Below are 15935 nucleotides of genomic sequence, written 5' to 3'. Positions count from 1 at the left end.
CCATGGTGGGAGGTAAGCAGTGGAGTCCCATTGTGATGTATGTTCCTGTATGTAGGATTGTTCCCCTTGCACACCTAATGTTTATTAAGCCTGGTGTTTTATCATGAGCCGGTTGTTGCTCTCTTGTAGTTCTTGTTGTTTGTCTGTCTGTGTTCAGAGACTTCATGTCTCCAGGCTTCTCTCTCTATTAAACTGCTGCCCCGTGAGCATGTCTGAGGATTGCTGTGTTTGCTGCAACTAAGAAACATTACACCCATAATAATCATCATTGGGGCTAGTGATATTTGATTTGTTCATACATAATTTGGAACTGTGTGTGAGCCAAGTGTAGTTGCCAAGTGGAAGGTGGCCCATTCTGCACAAACATTTAAAAACATTTTGAGGCAGGAAATAAAATGTTTCCTCCATGGAGTTGTGCATTGTTTTACCCCCAAACGTTTTATTTCCAGCTTCAAAATGTTTTAAATGAATTCTCCTTTTAAAACAATTCTCTAACTGGGCGTTGTGACATATATGGTCACACGGGGATAAGTCACAGGAAAGGTTTAACAAATATAGACAGAAGAGAACTGGCTTCGCCCAGGGTGTGCTGTTTTCCATAGATAGATGATAGATAGAAGATAGACGACAGACAGACAGACAGACAGACAGACAGACTATGTATACGGGCTTCAGCTCACCTTAAGAAACCAGCAGAGAAAATAGATTTCTTTTTCAATGGTTTTTATTGGGAAAATAACTAATGGAATAAAATAAATCTCACTCACTCAGTTACTGGGGTAAAAACACATGCATTCAAGGGTTCCTAGGATATAATTTAGAGGTGACAGATAGGTTTTGGATATAGAGAGAAGGGATGGGATATCAAAGATTATATTACCTGTCTTGTAGTGGGTGTCCAGGAAACAGAGACCTAATTGCTAGGCTCTGGATGATCTGAGCAGTTGGAACAATATTACAGACCACCATGGTGGCTTGATAATATTGAACAACTGACTGGGGTCTGTCTTGGGGCAAATGGAATCCTTTTCAGAAAGGATTTTTCCTGCTGTTCCAAAGTGAGGTAATTGAGTTTTGTCTTAATTGGTTTTGTCTGCTGTTGAACAATACAGGTAACGACCCTTAATGGACGTTGTGACATATATGGTCACACGGGGATGAGTCACAGGAAAAGTTTAACAAATATAAACAAAAGAGAACTGGCTTCGCCCAGGGTGTGCTGTTTTCCATATTCATATGTTATTTCCTGAGTATGGGCCAGGCATGAAGTTGTGGGTCTGTGGGAGGGGGGGTGTCCTTGAGTCCCACTATGGAGTTTCTGAAACAGACCGTTACGTTTCAGGGCACTGTTATGCCAGGTCAGGCAGGGCAGCATTCTGGGAGAAAGACTCTCTCTCTCTCAACCTCCGCACTGCTATAGGTCTTAAGTTGGCTACATTGTAGTGTATTAACTGAAAGCAGCTGCCTTAGCTGAGCTGTAATTGACAGTCAGCATTCTGTATTTAATTAGTGCAGCTGTAGGCATTCGCTGTTCAGCTGTTATGGAGTAATGCAGTGAATAAACTGCTGGTGTTTTAATCCTCATTTGTCTTGGATTTCTTAAACATAACAGTATAGAATTTCTTTACACCACACTTCTTGGTGGTGTGAGTCTGCATGCAAAAAGGGGAATTTTCTGGGCCAAAATTTCCCCACCCCGGGAACACTCCTAGAATGCCCCCTCTACACTAGTGCATCCTCCTGTGGTGGAAGAGCACTGGCCCATGGGTTAACTTCCAGATTTGAGCGTCACTGAGTTGCACAGTACCCTGCCACCGAGGTAAGAGCCTCTGTGTAGGGGGTCCATGTCCATTTGAGCAGCACTGGTAGCAATGGTGCTGGCACAGGGCGTCACACTTCTTCCAATGTGGCTTCACCCCTCCTTTTGGATTGCACAGTAATTCTCTATTTATTCCTTTGTAATTCTAACTAGCAAAGAAAGTAACTCCCCTGTTTTTCAGTCAAGCCCACTGACATTGCTTATGAGCCCCAGGAAGCTTGAAAGTAAGGTTGCCAGGTCCCTCCCTGGTCTCTGAAAGGGGAATGAGGAAATAGGATTGCAAGATGAAGGTTGAGAAACTCCTTGGCTGATTCCGCATGGGCCAAAAACAGCAGTGTGAAAACGGTGTGAAAGGGTTTAAAACAGTGTAAAGGGGTTTATACTGTTTTCACACCATTTTCACACCATTGTTTTTAGTTCTAGAGATTTGGAGAGGGAACCTGGGGAGAACAGGGACCACAGTGGGGTATAATACCATAGATCCCACCCTCCAAAGCATCAGTTTTCTCCAGGGAAACTGATCTCTGCAGTCTGGAGACGAGCTTTAATTTCAGGGGATTCCTCAGGTCCCACTCTGGAGGGTGATATCCCTACTTGAAAGCTTAGGTCCAAAGGTCAAGTTGCATTCTATATCTGTTACTGATGCATTTATATGACTTACCAAATAATGCTAAAGTTAGAACTTCAGTGAATACAAGATGTATTTTTCTGCTCAAAACTCATTATTCACTAAAGTGCATAATTATAGGAATCTCCCTATTATGTCAGCTGACTTCTTTCAGTGATACAGTATAGTAATTAAGTCAGCCATCAAAGCAAATGCAAATACTATAAGTGAACAAATTGCTTTCATCATGCAGGATCTTGTCTCTAGGGCCACTTTTAAAAATATAGTCACTCTTTCCATGATGTACCCATGATCCCCAATAAAGTTCAGCTTAACTAAACATTCTGCTAAATGGCCCTCATATTAAAGCTAGAGAGGGACAATAATTTTTTTTCTATAGCTCCTTCACAGCAGTTCCACAGATTAACAGCTCATGAACTCTAATTGCCTGGCAACACAAGGCCCGAAATGTTCATCTAACAATCCTCTAAGGATTTCTGGTGCCAAAACAGACAGTATCACAAAATAAAAGCTACCCTATATTTAGGTACAGTTAGAAAATTTAAATAATGTACACTTTTCTTGAGAATTGGAAAATTTAGATATAGGGTGAATTCCCACTTGAAAATTGCAAGCGGATCCAAATCTGTTCCTTGTGAATCTGTGTCCTCCTCATTGCAGTTTCTCCCTCCCCACCACAGCGACCACACAGCAGACACTCCCGGGTGCAGGCATCAAGCTAAATCCCTCTACAGCCATGTGATCACAAGCTTACATTGCCCTAATCTGGATTGGTTGGTGCGTTCAGTTAAGGGACCTGTTAGCCACTTCAGAAACACTACCCATCTTTACCCATTAAAAAACCTCCCAGCGTAACGCTTGAAGTGCAATCACTATGGAATACTTGTCATTTTACTGTAAAGCAACTATTTTCTGGAAAGTTTTACCGCTTAAATCGGGTGGAACAGGGCAATCCTTCACTCTGTATTGCACATGCTCAGAAACGCAGATCGCTCCATCAACCCGGAAGTAGACTGCACAAGGGTCAAATCACTCATTGGCTGCGCTGAAATGCACGTCATCGCCTGGGGCGGGGAACAACCCTAGGTTCCAAACCTTGTTCCTCCCCTCGGAACAGCCGTAAACTGTGGTAACAGGGCCCAACCCACTTGCATCCAGGTTCTGCCAGGACACACATTAATGGGTAAAACGAGCATCAGAAATGGTTGCTGCCACAGAAGTCATGGGGAGGACGTCGATGAAACCGTGTTAGTAAGTGGCCCGAAACCGTGCTAAGGAGGCAGTGGGAATTCGCCCAACGAGTTGAAAAGAAGACACAGGTACCATATCACACACATTCTGATCTTTTGTATTGCAAATACTTTCACTAAGTACAACCCTTCTCCAAATTATGAGATAATCATGTTGGGATAGAGAATCCAGCACAATTAATTTCTTGGGTTGCTATTTTCTTTCATTTCTTTACATATGCACACATTTTTAGAGCTCTATATAGGGAACTGAGGAGTGCCATCTCAGACTGCATTTCAGTGTCACTGACTGATTTTGCACACTGAAATTGCCCCTCTGTGGGCACAGGGAATGCCCCAATGTAATTGGAAGTTCTGCACAACCCCCAGTGCTGCAGCATGGCTGTCATGTATCTGCCCTGGAGCCGCCCAGTGGCAACAGCTTTGCTCCACAGCTTTATTGCTCCAGAGACTTCCACTGCTGTGCAAAACTCCTCCATAGCAGAAACGGGGCCAGTTTTCCTGCCTCGCCACTCTGGTCCACCCCACCAATGGACAACCGCTGAGAAGCGGTGCCCTCTCCCCGCCCCCCCCCCTGCAGTGAAAAAAAATGTAGGGAGAAATCTTGTTTTTCAGAAAGGAGGGAGAAACCTTGGGCAGAAAAGTGGTGTGTGCGTGCACCATGAATGGGAGGGTAGCGAGTCTCTCGCACATTCAAGAATTTTAGATGGGGGGCGAGGTAGCCAATTCTCAGCACCTGTTTTGTGTTCGAAACTAAAATAGTGAAAGTGAGTGGGGGGAATGGGGCAAGATTCAGCCAATCCAAACACAGGGAATGGAGACTGCCCGCACATGCATGAAAGAGACTGCAGAAGAGATGCGGTGCTTAAACGGAGCTTATGGAAAAGTCTCAGGCTTGTGGGGAACCATTCGGGGCTTCTCGCACTAGCCCTGATTCAAGCGAAGGATAGAGCTGGGCAGCAGTGGGGAACTACAAGCAGGGTGAGAAGCCCCGCAGGTACCCTCCCTGGCTAAGCCACGGAGCATTTAGAAAGTGCAAAATCAACCACTAACAATCAGGGACTTGGCTTGGAGGGCTTGTTACTTGCTGGATGTTCAGCCTTACTTTCTGCCATTTTAAAAGGAAATTTAATACAATTCCTAGGGTAGAGACATTTTGTCCTTGCAAGTCTGGGGAGTTGGAAACTATCAACCATGTATTTTCAGATGTTCTTCATATAAGATAGCTCAGTCAAAGATTATTGAGACTTTTACTGAAAGATTGCATGTTAGAGGTGAGGAGGAATTGATTTAAAAGTTTCTTATGAGAGATAACTCCCCAATTACTGTCCAGGTTTCAAAATATTGTGCGATATTACTTAAGGCCTGATGATTCATTTTATCATCAATGAATTAATCCTGTAAAATTCCATTTTATTTGTTTTAACTTTATCGTCTTATTTTATATGGTTAGGTTTCATTACGTTTTTAATCGGCAAAAAGTTGCAAATGAATCTTTTCTATCTAAAAATAAAATAAATTTTACCTATGATCAAAGGTTACTAAGTGCCTCCCCTAACAGGAGGTGAATGGAAAAGCAAGGAAGTGATTCACCTCCTTGCAGCTCTTGAACTATGCAGCTCTTTTAGATCTGCAGGTAAAGTAGTCAAAGAAAGAACAAAGAACAAAGAAAGAACAAAGATCTGCAGGTAAAGTAGTCAAAGAAAGAACAAAGGGATAGTGCCAGTCCCATCTCCACTACAGAGACTTGAAAGACAAATGGTCAAATGACACCTTCACTCAAGAACAAGAAAGGCAGAAGATTTACTGTTAGAGAGTGGGAGGATTGAAAGGGATGTTAGGACCCCGGACCACAGAAAAGGAAGATTCTTTTTCCTCCATTTTTCTTAGCCAACTGCTCAGACATGGGGACTTCAACTTTTTTTCAGTAGGAATGCTGACTGTTTTTCTTAACACAGCAAATGGATAGGGACACCAACTCTGGTGTGGGAAATTCCTAGGGATAGAGGAATAGAGCCTGGAGAGCATATAGGCAGTGGTGGGATCCAAAAATTTTAGTAACAGGTTCCCATGGTTGTGGGATTCAAATTGTGGCATAGCACCAATGAGGCTGGGCGGGGCATTCCTGGGCGGGGCTGTGGCAAGGATGCAGCCGCTGCACCGGTCCTTGGGCGGGAAACGAATGCACGCAGGCGTAGGCTGCCACACACGCTGGTGCACCTCCTGCTAGACTGCTTCAAGTTCTGCGCGCTACTGCTGAGAGGAGGGGCGTAACTAAGGCAAAAATCATGTGGCAAAATCACCAATTAGTAACCCCCTCTCGACACACACAAATAATTAGTAACCTACTCTCACTAGTAACCTGTGAGAACCTTCTGGATCCCACCTCTGCACATAGGAGTGGAGGGACCTCATTGGGGTATAATACCATACATTTGCCTCTCCCAAGCAACCAGTTTCTCCAGGGCAACTGATTTCTGTAGTTTGAAAATCAACTATAATTTTGGGAGATCGCCAGCGACCACCTGGAGGTTGGCAACCCTACGAATGGAACCCTGGCTATGGACAGAAGTATGAACCCTTTCCAAATGCTTGTGACTCCATGAGAAGGGACCTTTCCTTAGCTTAACATCTTAGGGATAAGTAAAGAACATGGCAGAGAATACACAGCTAGATCACTTTTCATTGGATCTTCTTCAGATTTGCTGCCTAAAGAGGCATGCTTGAGTTTGTATGACTTCATTGAATACTTCTATAACCTGGATATTACTGACCTGATCTCTAGAATAATTTCATGCATGTCTGGACATAGTGACCAATGAGAAGCAAGGGAGATTGAGGTTGATTCCGCGGTCCCCAGAGTGCTTATCCATCTGTTGGTACCTGTGACGGCCAGACAAAGAAAGTGGGAGATGCAATGGCAAAGTGAAGCCTTCTAACAGCCATGCAGTAAAGAGTACTAAAGTATTAATCCTTTAGCAGAACATACTCTTTGAGGATAGGAGGCATCAGCAACCCAGAAAGAACAATAAAAGGGGAGACCAAAAAGTAGAAAAGCTAGGCTGGATAGATAGTCCAGGATGGCTGAATCACTTTTTCTACTCAATTTACTTCTTACTTAATGACTACTCTACTTACTTACTTCTTACTCTACTTACTCTCTACTCTACTCTACTTACTTTACTTACTCTGATTTACTTATTCTTTCACTTCTTACTATTTACTACTTCATTTACTGTGATATTGCCCACCCATTTCCACAGTCCCTGGGCATGGTACAATCATAAAAACACTATAAAATACAACCATGTAAAGCCATCCTAAAATCTCCTTTAAAAATCATCCCCATCTCCCACCCAAATCCATCCTTCTAAAATGAGCTGTGTCTTCCGATCAGTCTTCTGATCTGTCTAGCTGCCTTTATTTTTCCAAAGCCAAGCCACATTTTAAAAGAAACAAATTAGCATAACCCTAAAGAAGTCAGACAGCTGTTTATTATCATGGAGACAAAATGATGAAAAGATGTCACTCCTGATACCCTCACAGAGGATCACTTGTCTATAAATTCTCCAGCTTCAACAAACCTCGGTGCCTTTTGAGAATTCATTGCTGACAAGCTTGTGGACAATTTTGTCAAAAGAAGTTAGTGCTGCCTTCTATTGAAGACCACTCCTTGACAATCCAGACTTACCTATTCCAAAGCCTTTGAGAAGTATGTGGGATCCCCCCTCCCCATGTGATTAGAGAAGATGCTTGTTCTAAGGAGAAAGAGGTCTGCAAGATTGCTTGGCTTCTTCTCTAGCAGACTAGCGGGTCACACAACCAGCCTTGGTTTTTAGAAAGCTGCTGCTTTAAAAAAGAATCCTATTGAGCTCGCTGCAGTTGCAGTTACACTATGCTGAACGTCACTGAGCAGCATAAATAGCAGGCATGAGCGAATTCAAGGATTGGGAGGGCACAGATTTCAAACATACTTGGCTAGATAGCAGACTCTCTTGTCTTTCATGTAACCATTCCAGATGCTCAGAGCAGTGGGTTGTGTTCTTCTTTGTGTCTGTGAAGATCCTTGAGACACATTCCAGTCAAGCCTTCTGTTGTTTAAAATAATTTTTTTCCACAGGAAGAAACTTCAACAACTGGATTTCACTGAAGTCAGGTTTGGATCTGGAATTTCAGTTTTCTTATAACTCTTTGAAATGTGTATAGTTTAGCTGGGTGATAACCTGCGGGTAAAGGTGTAGCTGAAATGTTGGAAGGATCATTTCTATTATGGGGTGCTGTTTGATACAAAATGTAAACACAAATGATTTTTAGGGTGCTTCTGTATGTGCTTGTGTGTTTATATGTATGCCTCATTATAGGCAGTCCTTCTACTCTGCACCATACAACAGCTCAGGAAGGTGTGTATTTTCAGTTATTGCAAAGTGATTATTTGGAACTTGAACATATTCCCAAATAGAGTTCATATCATAATAAATTAATAGAATGGATATGTGAGGAGGAGTAGAATTGTTCGGTGTTTAGACTCAGACTGAAATCCTATGAATATTTACTTGGGAATAATAACTCCCTTTGAACTCAGTGGGACTTAGATCTCTGAACACATGCAAGTGATCAGGCTTCATAAGTCAGTAGAAAACCAGAGATTACACCGGTAGATGAACCCTCTGGCCCTAATTTTCTAGGTATCTATCAATCAAATTGCCTGGAAATGCATCACAAAGCTATTATTTTTGATGAGAATTGCAAATATTGCTTTGAGGCTTGCAGGAAATGACAGCCGTTACTGAGAGTGGTAAACTAATTTAATGCAAAAACAAAACAGCTCTCCTGCATCTCCCTACAGAAACAAATGCCAATATGAAAGGAACAAATGATTTTATATGAATTGTCTCTGCTGTATTACAATGGTTTTGTGTTGTAAGGGACTGCCCTAGGTGATGGGTAACAGATTTTTTTTACTACTAGCACAATGCCTGCTCTTTCCCAAACAGGGATTTCCCCTCACAATGAAAAGCCTAAATGGAATCTATTACAATGGGGCCCTGAGGAGTATTAAATAAAGACTGGGAAATTTCAGGGATGTGATACAATGGTTGGTATTGAACTAGGACCTTGATTCAAATTCCCACTCTGAACTAACGCTCTCAGTGGTAGATTCTGCACAGCATAAATATAACATCCTTAGGACATTACAAAAAGATCCATTTGGGCATTTTGTGTTCGTAAAGTGCGGGAGAACACAACCAAAACAGATCTTTTTTTCCCACCTGCTGCACAGAGCTCTTGTCAATTTCACAATGGTGCCCACCATTTTGTGTACTGAAGCACACTCTCCGTAGAGATTCTCCATGGAGGTTTCCCTGCTTGCAGCTCATCTGTTTGCTATTTCATTGTAAAAAGTAGATGAATAAAGTTTGTTTTTACCTAGCAATCCCATGCATGTGTCGTTTTCCTTTTTGTTTTGTTTTGTTTAGAGGGGGATGTCTGCTAAGACATGGACACATGATTAGAGAAGCTGCAATCCCCCTCAAAATAAAATATCCCCCTCAAAATAAAAAAGGAAAAACAGCAGGTGCACGAGATCATTAGGCAAAACAAACTTTATTCATCTACCTTATACAGTGAAATAGCAAACAATTGAGCTGCAAGCAGAGGAAACCTCCATGGGGAATCTTCACGGAGCATCTGCTACAGCACACAAAATGGTGGGTATAAGCAGTGGAAATGAAAGTAAGTGGTTTGGGCGGGAGAAAGTAAGTGGTTTGGAGCATTTTTGAGGGGGACCCAACACTAGTTGTCTTCCACCAGGCTTTGCCCCTGGGAGTACTGGTGGGAGGGTTGATAGACTCATGCCACCCTTTTGGGTGGCATAACTTCCTTAAGCCCTCTAGAGGACTTTCAGTCAGCTGAGGTTTTTCAGTTGTTGTTTTTTTTTGCTGCCTGAAAGTTTTCTGGAGTGGTTGGGGCTGTGTGGCAACAATGCCATCCCCAGCTGCCTCCTGGAACTGGATTGGGCTGTAAGCTTCCTAGAAGGCCTGACAAAACCCTAACAATTAGATATCCAAACCAGTAGTATGTGTGGTAGATGTTTTTATGGTTTCTACATTGTTTTTTTTTAGAAAATGTGGAGATGAAGCATCACAGAGAACTTTCATGATACTTGAGAATATGAAACATTACACCAGCATTCACCGCATACTGCAAAATAAACTGCAATTCTGTCCTGAAAGGAGAGGAGCATGCAGGAAAACATTCTTTCGGAGATGGCAAACTCGTACGCCATAGCGATTGTTCTGGTCATCACGTCGGCTTTAAAAAGTGCCTCTTCAGCGGTGGAGATAGCACTGATATCATCAGTTCATGGCACCCTACATGGACACAGTGAAAAAGCAAGGTATCTTTTGGCTGTAGGAACTGGCCTTTAGGTGTACCCACGTATCACTGCGGGAGTTCCCAGAAAACATACAAGTCATTTCCATCACTGGGTCATCAGGGGATATGGTGAGTTATGACTATGTTATATCATGCTGAACTGGGATTTTTCAGTGATTTGGAGGTAGTACTGTAGACCTGCTATTGTAGGTAGCGTGCATGCCTACTGTACCCTTTAATAACTCTAGTTCAATTGGTTTAGCAGATTTTGGAAGAGCACACAGGGCTTATGTTTCAGGTCACCCATCCTTAGGCAATTACTTAAACAGGATTTGCTCTAACTTGTTCCCCCCAGCTCCAGATTTGATGCAACATTTTGTCCCCAACTTAACTACAGTCCCATGCTTAAGAAGGGAGAAAGGAGGCAGACAGAAGGAAGATGGCACCAGATGATCAGGAGCTTTTAAGTACTGGTTCAAAACATGCCTAGTACTATTGCCTGGGGAAATAGTTGCCTGTTACCGCCATCTATATAGTTAAGATCAATCTTACTACCACACAGCTTCTGATTGGATAAGTCTACTATAAATGCAATAAACTGTCTCCTTTTCTCCTCCTTCATACAGTGCAAAATATTCTCAGTTGGAACAAACTCACTCTAGACTGCTCAAGGTATGTTGAGTTAGATCACTCAAGAAGATGGAGGCCACATTCTCATCAACCGTGAGAATGGCCATGGTCACAGACAAAGGCAGCTCACTCAGAATCAGCCCCAACATTTCCTACAATGCTACTGGGGATAATGCCTCAACAGTCAGCTCCAGTTCCATGGAAGACATCATAGCCACATGTACCATTGGGACTATCCTCTCTGTTATGTGCATTATTGGCGTGACTGGCAATATATATACTTTAGTAGTGATGGGCCACTATCTGAGGTACTCAGCTTCTATGTACATCTATATCATCAATCTCGCCCTAGCAGACCTTTTGTACCTTCTCACCATCCCTTTTGTTGTTGGGACATATTTTCTTCAGGAATGGTACTTTGGTGATATTGGATGCCGGATCCTTTTTAGTTTGGATTTCCTAACAATGCACGCAAGCATCTTCACTTTGATGGTAATGAGTACAGAGAGGTACTTTGCAGTGCTGAAGCCTCTGGATACTGTGAAGAGATCTAAGAGTTATCGGAAAGCCATTGCCATTGTAATCTGGATAGTGTCTCTGCTTCTCACACTCCCTATGCTTCTCATGATAAAGCTGGTACAAGGAAACAAGAAAATCTGCCTTCCTACCTGGAGCAAACTGTCCTCCAAGATCTATATCACTATCCTCTTCTGCACCAGCATTGTGGGTCCAGGGGTAATAATCGGGTACCTTTATATTAAACTGGCAAGAACTTACTGGGTGTCCCAAACCACTTCTTTCAAACAGACCAAGCGGCTTCCCAACCAAAAAGTATTATATTTAATTTTTACTATAGTACTGGTCTTCTGGGCTTGTTTTTTGCCTTTCTGGATATGGCAACTAATTTCTCAGTATTGTGAATACTTCCCAGTTTCTCAGAAGACCTTGAGGAACATCAACTATCTAACCACATGCCTGACTTACAGCAACAGTTGCATCAACCCTTTTCTCTATACCTTGCTGACCAAAAACTACAAAGAGTACTTGAGAAATAGGCAACGTTCATTTAATAGCAGCAATGGATATTTTCAGAGGAGGAACAGGTTTCAGAGAATCTCTGGGAGGTCATTGTCCTCCTGCAGCCAGCACTACACTGAGACAGTTGTGCTTTCTCCTATCCCTGGTGGAAATAACAGTGTCTGAAGAAAAAAAACATTCATTCAAATATTAACCATCGTCAGCCTAGACAGAAAATATGCATTGAAGGTGGCCAACGCTCAGAAATTTGGCAAGAGGCATCAAAAATAGGCATAGCTTTGGACTGTGTTCTCCTAAAGGCATACTTCTATTGCTTGCTGCCTTTGTAATAATTCTGTGATGTGTTCCTTCCAGAAACAGTAAATCACAAGCACATGTAATGCATACTTTAAGAATTCCTCTAGCTATTCCATTATGCCATCTTAAGTTATTGTACCGATGTTTGCAAAATGTCTTAAGTTGTTGTCTGTGAAAAAAAGCACCTTCTCCTTTCAGATATAGGAAATTAGCCAGAGGAGCATTTAGAAAAAGGCTAATTTTTCAGTTGTACAGTTGCATTTTTTTTTATTTTGGTAAAGGCTTGCTAAAGGGTTGTTTGGTAATGTGATTTCACTGTTTTGGTTTTAACGATTTTTGTGATGTTATTTTGATGCTTACTATTTTTAAACTGCTTGGAGCCCCCTTGACTGGAGGTGAATTAAGGATTTAAATATTGTTAAGGACAAATAAATGAACTGTGTGTGTAAGAACAAACAGTGTCAAACCAAGTAATATTAAACAAAGGTAAGATCCATTCAGGAAAAATAAATTTAAGCACTAAAAAGAAATACAAAATAACATCCTCATATACAAAGAATATTCTTGGACCTTGGTGTAATAGAGTGCTTAAAATAACTATATGTTGATAAAATGATGTTCGATTGCACTAAATCATTCTTGCAGCTATCATATCTGCGAACCAGGCAGGTGCTGTCAATGGGCAGATAGTCATTGTTCTATATGCCTCTGGTGAGGTTTGAAGCAGATATAGTTGTGCACTTAAAAAGTCCTAGGCATCAAATCATTTCATTCCTGACATTCCCATGGGAATGTCAGCTCAATGCATGGCAGCTGTGAAAAAGGCAAACTCTATGCTGGGGATAATTAGGAAAGGAATTGATAATAAAACTGCAAAGATTGTCATGCCCTTATATAAAGCAGTGGTGCGACCGCACTTGGAGTACTGTCTTCAGTTCTGATCACCACATCTCAAAAAGGATATTGAAGAGATAGAAAAAGTGCAGAGAAGGGCAACAAGGATGATTGAGGGACTGGAGCACCTTCCCTATGAGGAGAGGCTGCAGCGTTTGGGACTCTTTAGTTTGGAGAGGAGACATCTGAGGGGGGATATGATTGAAGTCTATAAAATTATGCATGGGGTAGAAAATGTTAACAGAGAGACATTTTTCTCTCTTTCTCACAATACTAGAACCAGGGGGCATACATTGAAAATGCTGGGGGGAAGAATTAGGACTAATAAAAGGAAACACTTCTTCACGCAACATGTGATTGGTGTTTGGAATATGCTGCCACAGGAGGTGGTGATGGCCACTAACTTGGATAGCTTTAAAAGGGGCTTGGACAGATTTATGGAGGAGAAGTCGATTTATGGCTACCAATCTTGATCCTCTTTGATCTGAGATTGCAAATGCCTTAACAGACCAGGTGATCGGGAGCAGCAGCCGAAGAAGGCCATTGCTTTCACATCCTGCATGTGAGCTCCCAAAGGCACCTGGTGGGCCACTGCGAGTAGCAGAGAGCTGGACTAGATGGACTCTGGTCTGATCCAGCTGGTTTGTTCTTATGTTCTTATGACAAGAAGTACACCTCAATAAGATGTATGGTTTATTTTGTGTATAGTAAACAACTAATACTATTAGAGAATCTTTGTTTTAATTTTATCCTTTTTACAACAAAACTGTATGTGTTTTAACAATGATTAACTCAAAAGAAAATAATAGTACCCATTGCTGCTACATAGATAACTAAAGGATAAAATCTCTATTAAAATATTTACCCAAAGATAAGTAGATCATAAGCAAGAAGCCCCTTCAAAGAAGGCCCTCCTAATCTATTCCAATTCCCATATTTATAGGTTTTTAAAATAATTGCCTTAGAATAGCTAGCTATCCCACTTGATAAGGGCACACCTTCTTGGCTGTTTATCCTACAATATCAGACACAAAGTTATCCATACTGGAATATCTCCTTGAAAAATATTTTAAAGCTTAGTAATTCTTGCTTCTTTTAATTATGCATGTGTGGGTGTGAAGTGCCATCAAATCACAACTGACTTATGGTCAGTTAACAAAATACATTTTAAACTCATGATTACAAGTTTCTCATACATATGAATACCTGTTGACCCCAAGGCAATACACACCATCTTTGTACTATTTCTTCATACCTGCGAAGTCAGACATTGTTGCCATTCTCACATGCCTCTTGCAATGAGGCCCCAACACATATTATCTCTTGATATGGGTTAGATTCTTTCTAGTTTACAAAAGGACATGTCATTGTGTAACATCTTTGTTTTTTAGCCCTCTCTAAGGCTATTCTATTCAGGGGCTTTAGACTCCATATTTGGCAAGTTTAGCTGGAAGACTAGGCCAGCTCTGTTTCTGGTTTGCAATGATCTTTTTGATCAAGACAAATTACAGTTCACCTATTTTGGCTATATTCATGACCCATAAGAACATAAGAACTAGCCTGCTGGATCAGACCAGAGTCCATCTAGTCCAGCACTCTGCTACTCGCAGTGGCCCACCAGATCCCATGGGAAAATAACCAACACAGATACCCCAGTAATCTGAGCCACATAACACTTTATCCCATTGAGCAGGAAAGTCTCCTGAAACAGAGGCCCTTTCTGCACGGGCAGTAAAGAGCGCCCCAGTGACGCTAAAAACAGCATCCCTGGGGAGGGGTTTGCATGGCCGGCCTCGCAACCCCCGAGCAGCGCGAAGACGCTGCTTCCGAACCTCCCTCCCTGAGCGAGGTTTTTTGGAAACAGCGTCTTCCAACCGCTGCTGTGTGAATGGCAACAGCTGAAAGGCGCCATTTCCCCTGCACCGTCCCTGAACGCTTACCTCGTCTCCTGACTTACTGTCCCTGAACGCTTACCTCGTCTCCAGAGCTGTCGCTCCAGCCTGCAGGGGCATGTCGCCTGGCCTCTGCAATGAGCTGGAAGCCAGGAGATGAGGTAAGCATTCAGTCGAACCACGGAACAAAGATCAGTCCCGTTTCTGGCGTTCCTCCCCCCACTTATCACGGGATTTCCCTGGACCTGCTAGCATATGCACCTTTTTGGAAAAAAAAAAACACTTCAATGGGAGCTAATCAAAGATGGGGGCTACACATTTGAGGGTCCATAACCTTGGCCCCCATGAACCAAATTTCAGCAAACCTGGGTGGTATCATCAGGAGAGTCTCCTACAAATACCACCCAGGTTTTGTGAAGTTTGGTCCAGGGAGTCCAAAGCTATGGACTACCAAATGGGGTGCCCCATCCCCCATTGTTTCCAATGGGAGCTAGTAGGAGATGGAGGCTACACATTTGAGGGTCCATAACTTTGCCCCCATGAACCAAACTTCACCAAACCTGGGTGGTATCATCAGGAGGGTCTTTTAAAGATACTCTGAAATTTTGCTGCTGCTAGATTAACTATTGCCCCCCAAGGGCAGGCCTAGTCTTCACTAGAAACATGCTGCAGTGAGGATGTTGGAACCTGGATGAAAAGGTGCTGATTCTTTTGAAACTTGGTTGTATCTAGATTAAATTTTCAGTGGGAATTTGGCCACAGTGCAATCCAGAACTGAGACAATGGGGACCACGCTGCTTGAGAGTGGGAAGTATGAAAAAGTTTTTTAAAACCGTCCAACTCCCCCATAGGGGAGAACAGAAATATGCAGTGTATCTCTGCCAGCAGCTCCCCCAGAGCACAAGGGCTGAGAGGGGTCTGAAGACCGACTAAGGCCAGCCCCCAAAACATCCCGGAATGCTGGTGTAGTTGAGGGTGAAAAGCAGGCACTGGCATGAGGCCAGGTGTCGTGGCTGGGTACTGCAGGGCGCCGGCAGATTTGCCCCTCTGCTGGCGTAAGTGCCCAGCCTGCGCTGCATCCAGAGGGGGGATTCATGTCCCACCCTAAATTG

General features: G+C 42.7%; 1 protein-coding gene across 2 annotated transcripts; it reads left to right on the top strand.

Moving 5' to 3' along the window:
- The first annotated feature begins 7298 nt into the window (after positions 1–7298).
- Positions 7299–12905, top strand: LOC125429360 (urotensin-2 receptor-like). Of its 2 annotated transcripts, XM_048490421.1 has the most exons (4): positions 7299–7409; positions 7818–7853; positions 9820–10201; positions 10699–12905. In XM_048490421.1, the coding sequence occupies exon 4, from the start codon at positions 10772–10774 to the stop codon at positions 11903–11905; it is 1134 nt and encodes a 377-aa protein (XP_048346378.1). In that variant the 5' UTR covers positions 7299–7409; positions 7818–7853; positions 9820–10201; positions 10699–10771; the 3' UTR covers positions 11906–12905. The 2 variants fall into 2 exon arrangements, with proteins under 2 accessions (XP_048346378.1, XP_048346377.1); XM_048490420.1 differs by lacking the exon at positions 7299–7409 and having other exon boundaries at positions 7677–7853.
- Positions 12906–15935: the final 3030 nt, after the last annotated feature.

The sequence above is a fragment of the Sphaerodactylus townsendi genome, linkage group LG03 (assembly GCF_021028975.2).
Source record: "Sphaerodactylus townsendi isolate TG3544 linkage group LG03, MPM_Stown_v2.3, whole genome shotgun sequence".
Lineage (NCBI taxonomy): Eukaryota > Metazoa > Chordata > Lepidosauria > Squamata > Sphaerodactylidae > Sphaerodactylus > Sphaerodactylus townsendi.
Note: the sequence above shows the minus strand (reverse complement) of the source record. Positions and strands in the feature narration are given on the sequence as shown.